This window comes from Acanthisitta chloris, unplaced genomic scaffold (genome assembly GCF_000695815.1).
Source record: "Acanthisitta chloris isolate BGI_N310 unplaced genomic scaffold, ASM69581v1 scaffold25647, whole genome shotgun sequence".
NCBI lineage: Eukaryota > Metazoa > Chordata > Aves > Passeriformes > Acanthisittidae > Acanthisitta > Acanthisitta chloris.
Window position 1 is genome coordinate 1 of NW_008684687.1, and position 7,668 is coordinate 7,668.

The window sequence follows — 7,668 nt, forward strand, 5'->3', positions numbered from 1 at the left end:
TTACTGACTGCTGAAAGTGGTGTCAGCGCTGAGACAGACACAAGAGGACTTGTCTCTAATTTGAGACCTCACCCTTATTGCTCTGCTGATTGTTCCATATCCAGGACAGAAGTTATCCCCTCTGTGGTCTCTCGTAGTCCCCTCCTCTGCCAGCTGTGTCCCAACAGCACAAAACCACCACCTTTCTCCAGGCTGAGTGTCTCTCTGCATTTGCCTTCCAGGTGAGCAGGAGCTCTTCCCCTGAGACCCTCCCCACGATGCTGTGGCTGGTGCTGCGGCAGGGGTTTCTGGCTGGGACACAGTGAGGTGGTGAGATCCTTGGCAACTTCATGTCCTCAGTTCTTCTACAAGGGCATGGTCCCTAAGACTGGCCTGGAGCCACCCAACCCAGCTGAGATCTGCCAGCACTACAACAACCAGTACCAGTTTGCTACCCTGTACGACACAGCCAGGCGCATTCCTGTGTACTCTGCCTACATCTACGAGCCTGGAGCTGCCAAGAGATCTCAGGGCTGGTTGATTGAGCCCCAGGTGAGTGTCCTCTTGTACAGCACATTAATGACCTTTCAGTCATGTGGAGAACTGCAGCATTTAACCAAACATTTCTATTTCCTCTCACCCCCTATGCACATACAGATGGATCCACTGGATGGGATTCATCTCATTGTACTGCAAACATCTTTACCACATAGAATCATAGAATCATCAGGGCTGAAGGAGACCTCTAAGATCATTGAGTCCAACCTTTAACCTGTCACTGTTGGAACCCCTAAACCAGATCCTCCAGTGCCACATCCAGACACCTCTTACACACCTCCAGGGATGGTGACTCCACCACCTCCCTGGGCAATATCCCAGTGCCTGGACCCCCTCACAGGGAAAACATTTCTCTTCACATCCAATCTGACTCTGCCCTGGCTCAGCTCAAGGCCATTCCCTCTATCCTCTCCCTGCAGCCATGGCAGGACACACATCCCCCACCTCTCTCCAGCCCTGGCAGGAGTTGCAGAGAGCCAGGAGGTCACCCCTGAGCCTCTTCTCCAGGCTGACCTACCCAACTCCCTCGGCCCTTCCTCATGTGTTCCAGACCTTTCCTGCCCTCGTTGCCCTGGGCTGGACTCACTCCAGTCAAAATGAAAGCTGCCAGATTCTGGTCTTGTTTAGTTATTGTAAAGCTCTTGTGTTCACCCAGGAGGGGAAGCTATATGGTTTCTCCTGGATTCATACATTTTCATAGACCAAGGTGACAAAGTAATGGGTGCTTGACACTCTGAGCCTTCTGCTCCAGGAAAACCTGCTCCGTTGCTCCCACCCACAATACTAACAACTTTTCTTCTTTATCTGTCAAGCTGGTGAATCCAAAATATTCCAAATCTATGGAAACTGAGAATAACCTCTTAAATCGTGAGGACATCAACATACAGGACATCGGCAGTAGCCAGGCTACCACCCAAGACTACGTGGGCCTGAAGGGTTTGACTCGTGGCCATATGAACCCCAGTGGCCATCACAGTAACTTCACCAGCAAGAAGGCTACCTTCACCCTCACCAACATAGTGCCCCAGAATGACAAACTCAACAGCGGTGCCTGGAGCCGCTACGAGGTGTCAACGATGGCCAAGAAGTCTAAGGGCTGTACTACCACCTATGTCATCACGGGGGCTGTGCCTGGGAACACCAACATTGCCAATGGGAGGGTCAACACCCCCAGCCACATCTGGTCCAGTGCCTGCTGTGTGACAAAGAGCAAGTTAGTGGCTTGGGCAGGCATTGCCGAGAATAACAAGGACAAGGTTCAGCAAATCTCACTGGGGGATCTGGAGAAAATGTTAAGCAATCTCTACACGAGGGGACGTGTTTCTCTCTTCCACAGTGACTGTCCCCGCCAATAAGCCTCTCAGCTGGGTGTAAAAGGCTCAGGAGCTTTTGCCACATCATAGAATCACAGAATCACAGAATGGGTTGGGTTGGGAAGGATCTTAAAGATCATCTGATTCCAATATCCTGCCATGGGCAGGGGCACCTTCCACAAGATCAGGTTAGTCCAAGCCCTTCCCAGAAAGGCTGGTCAGACACTGGAATGTGCTGCCCAGGGAGGTTGTGGAGCCACCATCCCTGGAGGTATTTGGGGAAAGACTGGATGTGGCACTTACTGGCATGGTCTAGTTGACACGGTGGTGTCAGGTCCTAGGTTGGACTCGATGATCTCAGAGGTCTTTTCCAATCTGATTGATTCTGTGATTCTGTGATCCTGGGACAAGGCAAGCAAAGAGCCCAAGGGTTCATGGATCAGAGGCTATAAGGATTATCCCACAAATACATTCTGACCAACACAGCCAGTCACAGCAGCAAAGGATACAGGGAAAGTTAAAGGTGGGAGGAAATACAACTGGATGTAGGAGGAGCATCCCAGCTCTCCTGAGGTCTATATGCAAACAAAAAAAGGAGAAGGAAGGAAATAATCTCCATGTAATCACTAGGCTCCCTATAAATAACCCTGAGCTTTCCCAGAGGGAGTGTTTATGCAAATCTGCCAGCAGGTTTTGTTTGCTGCTTTTGAAACCTGCCCTGAGAGCAGCAGCTGAGGTCCCAAACAGCCAGGCTCGGTGTCAGGGACACAGTGAGCTCTGAGCAGCCACAGACACATCTCTGGGATGCTCTGCTTTGATAATTTCATTCTCTGCTTCTGAAACTTCTCTGCAGATTTATGCAAAGCTGATCTTGTGACATGTATTCAGCAGGTGCAACAGATCAGCGTGTTCCAGATCATGTAGCTCCTGAGTAGCTTACAATAAAAACTCTGCTTTGGTGCTGGATTGCAGAGTCAACTTCTTTATAACCCAGAAATTGCTTGAACCTTGGCCTCAGCCCATGGCTCCATCCAGCCCCGATCCCTCTGCAGAGCCTTCCTACCCTCCAGCAGAGCAACACTCCACCTAACCTGCTCTCATCCGTGAACTTACTGAGGCTAAGCTCGATACAGCCAACCTAGACTTCCCCTCCTTCAGTCTGAAGTCATTGCTCCTTGTCCTGTCCCTGCAGCTCCTACCCAAGAGTCCCTCTGCAGCTTCCCTGGAGCCTCTTCAGATCCTGACAGGTTGTTCTGAGGTCTCCACACAACCTTCTCTTCTCCTCCAGGGTGAACAGCCCCAGCTCTCTCAGCCTGTCCTCGTAGGGGAGATGCTCCAATCCTCTTAGCAACTTTGTGGCCTCCTCTGGACTTGCTCCAACAGTTCCATGATGTCCTTCTGATGCTGAGGACACCAGGACTGTGTGCAGTATTCCAGGTGGGTCTCACCAGAGCAAAGTAGAGGGGAAGAATCACCTCTTTTGCCCTGCTGCCCCCACTCCTGTGGCTGCAGCTCAGGATTCCATTGGCTTTCTGGGCTGAGCTCACACTGCAGCTCAGGGTGAGCTTCTCATCCATGACCATGAGTCATTTGATCTGTATAGATCCCTCTACATATCTGTGTGTGTATGTGGCTTAGACAAACAAATACGTACATACATATGTTACAGAATTATATTTATTGTTATAGCTATATTTAGGCAATGGGGTGAGATGAACTGCTCTCTACAGGGACTTGTTCCCCCATTGCCTGTCTCACACACAGGTGAGGCCCAACTTACCAGACTGTGGCTAAAAAGAGGCAGAAGGCTATTCAGACTTCACAGATTCCCAATAATACATGCCAAGTATTGTATGTGCTTGAGCCTGTCCTCAAATGCCTTTGCACCAGGTTCTCTGGTGCTCTCAGCTATGCAAGGAGCTCTCAGATTAATCAGCCACCAGGATCTGCAGCATCCTTGTCTGAGCTGGAGAAATGATGCAGCAACTCTTGTGCAAGGAACTAGCCCAGAGAGCTGGGAAGAGGAGGGTGATGGTGAATGCATGTGTATGGTGAGCTGGAAGAGAGTCCAGTCAGATTTTCAGCTCATGGGCAGGGGGAAATGGGTTTAATTTCCAAGAGGAACAGTCTGAGGAGGAGAAAAACGTTCATGTGTTTGACCCTCGTGAGTGGGGAAGGGGCAGGGGACAGCAGGGGTGCGGCAAAGCAGCTCTGTCTGTGGGGTGAAAGGATGGAGCAGCACCTCATGTGCCTGGGCGAGGGCTCCAGGGGGACCTGCCTGGTAGGGACTGCAGAGGCTGCAGATCCATTAGCAACACATCATGGGAGGAGGAGGAGGAGGAGGGGGAGAAGGGAGTTTGGGGAGCAGTGTCAAGCAGGGCTCTTCTCATCGCTCAGTGATGGGCTGCACTCCTTCCACCAGTGCTCTGGAGGTGGAAAGTCACTCTGTCCCCAGGAGAGTGAAGCTGCAGGATTTTCTGCCTCCTTCACATCTGCAGTGGAGTGTCCAGGATTCCTCCTCATTCATCTCTGCTGATCTCAGAGCCACAGGTACCATCTGCTTTCTTCTGTAGCAGGTTACCAGTTCCATGAGTTTGCATCTGAACACCACAATTCCCTGAGAAGTCTTTTCTACAATGGGAAAAAGATTTACTATGGGTGGGAAGAAACAGGTTTTCCATGGCTTCTTCTGTCTTTACTGTGAGAAACCACAGTACTTTTTGCAGAAGACTCCACTTAGGATCTCAGCTCCTATTGCATTTCTTACTCTGCTACGATTTCATGACTAGTTCCACCACAGGGACAGGGAAATGTAGCTCATTCTTGGCACCTTTTCACCCAACATGCCGTCAGAAACCCTACAATGTCCCAGGCAATCTGCACTCTGTTGATCATCTCCACTAAAGTGAGTTTCAAAGCATTGTCTCCACTTTCCATGGCTTTATCCTATCGTGAACTGGTAACAATCCACTGCTGACGTGGTTTTGCAAGGTCCTCCCCCCTCCTTTCCAAGACAAATCCCCATTCAGCTAAGAAGCAAAGCTCAGCAGTAACTAGTAAGGAACATGAAGAGCAACAGAGATGAGAATTAGCAGAGAGAGTGGAGAAGAAAATGCCCAAATGTCAAATGGGGAACAAAATTACATGGTTGTGGTGGCAGATGCTCCACCAGACTTGCCCCAGGTTAGCCAGAGAGAAAAGCACTGATAACACAATTCATCAGAAATCAGCATTGTCAGAATCATGGAATGGGTTGGCTTGGAGGGACCTTAAAGGCCATCGGGTTCTGCTCTCCCCACCATGGGCAGGGACACCTCCCACTGGACCAGTTGCTCAGAGCTCCATCCAACCTGGCCTGGAACACCTCCAGGGATGAGGAGTTCACAACCTCTCTGGGCAACCTGTGTCACAGGTTTTTGATTTCCAAAGCTCTGATTCCTTCTTTTCCTGTGCTAGTATTTAATAGCTGGACTAGACAACCCAAATTCCAGGGTCATTATTTAATACCAAAGAAGGTGTTCAGAAATCTAAGCAGTGCAACAGAGAGGTGGATGATCCAGTTGCTAACTCTTCTGCTCTAGGGAATTATTTCCTTTTGGCTATCACATTGTCCTTGCTCTGTCCACTTACCACATTACCTGCTTGGCAAGTCACAGGAAGGCAGCAGGAACCACCAGCAGAACAAAACACACAGCTGTTAAAACAGAAATTCAACCTGGTTAGCACCTGGTTTTATCTCAGTTACTGCAGTCACCCCAATTGGGAGAAAAAGGCAAGATCTGGGATAGGTTTCATCCTGCCCCTGTGCCCAGAGGCAAGAGCTTTGCCATGGTGCCCCATTGCTCAGCCCCACGGGGCAAACAGGACTGATCATAGGGGGATTGGGCAACTAGAGAGCAACCACAGCCTAACAACCAGGGGATGTTGTGGTCTCTGGCACAGTCTGCAATATTCCCCCATCCTTTCCTTTATCTCACTCCACTGTTCCTCCCTGTTATCACCTGCACTGCAGTTGTTGGCAGACTCCAGCTGGAGCCAAGAGCCTTGTGCAAATCCTGAGCATGGGCACAGTAAGAGACAAATTCCACCTCAGCAGCTAAGGCTGAATGGAGATGGGGAAGGGGGAGATGAAGATCTCTTCAGACTGATCTAAATGCATCAGTTTAGCTGTGAGGAAATGGTTTATCTGCCCACTGGTTTTTATTCTTTTGAAAATGCTAAAACATATAATTGAAGTATTTACATTTTTTCCTGCCTTTTTTTTCCCCCAGTTGAAGTGATTCACTGAATTCACAGAAAGTCTCAGGGAAAAGATCTGGAAATGGCTAAAACTAGACTTTTGGTTGGTCTGTTTTCCACTCCTTACAAGTAAGTCTTTGAAAACTTCTTTATAGAAAGCTGAAGTGCTTAAACAATCTGTTTGCACTGTCTTTCCTAACTTCTCCCCCAAGACATGGACACAAATGTGTCCTGCAGTGTATTGATTAGCTCTTCTAGCAGAGATGGAGCTCTTTGGCAGAACAGTGAATTGGAAGGCAAAGTAACTGCTCTGGGTGAAGGAGTGAAGTCTTCCATACCTGCCACTGGAACTGTCACTGATGAGGAAAAGGATGAATGAGCTGAACCTGTGAAGAGAGGGAAAGTCTTGATTTTTGTATTGATTTGCTCTTCTGACCAACAGCACCAAAGTGGTGAGGGCAGAGCCAGCTCATTCCAGCCCCAAAGCAGTGCTGAGAGCAGGGTCTGACTGCTCTCCCTCTGCACAAAGGACTTCATAACGGCCACATGTGTTTCTTGGTCACCAACAGATGCTTCCAGCCTGGACATCAACATTCCTGCAAAAAAATGCTGATCTGTGCTAATGGCAGGCATGAAGTGATCTGGGAATAGGATCCAGCTAAAATTTCATAGGAGGCTGGGAAGGAAAACATTCAAGGTGAGACACTGGCCCAGGCTGCCCAGGGAGGCTGTGGCTGCCCCAACCCTGGCAGTGTTTCATTCCAGGTTGGCTAAAGCCTTGAGCAACCTGCTCTGGTGGGAGGTGTCATTGCCCAGGGCAGGGGGTTGGGCATGAAGTGATCTGGGAATAGGATCCAGCTAAAATTTCATAGGAGGCTGGGAAGGAAAACATTCAAGGTGAGACACTGGCCCAGGCTGCCCAGGGAGGCTGTGGCTGCCCCAACCCTGGCAGTGTTTCATTCCAGGTTGGCTAAAGCCTTGAGCAACCTGCTCTGGTGGGAGGTGTCATTGCCCAGGGCAGGGGGTTGGGGCTGGAGGATCTCTAAGGTCCATCCAACCTCCTAACACATTATGAAACTGGATCCCTAAGGACTACAGAGCAATATTGGTGGAATTCTTGCTGTTTCTTTGCTCAAAACACCATCCTGGGTATTAAGAACTGAGCCATGTTACTCAGGTTATCCCTATGGACTAGCTAAACTCTGGAGCCTGAACCCCTGAGCAACCACAAGGGATGCTTAGACACACCTTTCACAGTAGCTTACTGTAAAGTGGCAACAGATGATCCACTTTGTCAGTGTGTGACTGTGGCTCTTACTGCTCACAAACTCCTGCAATTTTGCAGTTAGTGTGAAAGACAAGGCAGGAGAGAGCTATGTCCTCCCCAGAGATATCATCTCCCTCAGCCAGAAATTATATCTCCAACAGTGTCAGGACCCTGAGGCTGTTGATGTCTCCACCCTGAACCCCAAGCAGGGTGTTCCCTAGGACTGAGGTGCTGAGCTGGGAGGTCTGGGCCCTGCAGGAACAGGTCATGACACTGATGTGGTGTAATAACAACCACCTCACCTGGTTCAGC

The 7,668-nt window shown here is 49.7% G+C and overlaps 1 protein-coding gene across 1 annotated transcript; it reads left to right on the forward strand.

Moving 5' to 3' along the window:
* Positions 1 to 281: 281 nt before the first annotated feature.
* Positions 282 to 1,892, forward strand: LOC103806729 (endonuclease domain-containing 1 protein-like; the record flags this gene model as incomplete). The annotated part of the gene is made up of 2 exons (XM_009079437.1): positions 282 to 531; positions 1,350 to 1,892. Coding segments are annotated over 2 exons (793 nt in total), but the record flags the coding sequence as incomplete, so codon positions are not given.
* Positions 1,893 to 7,668: the final 5,776 nt, after the last annotated feature.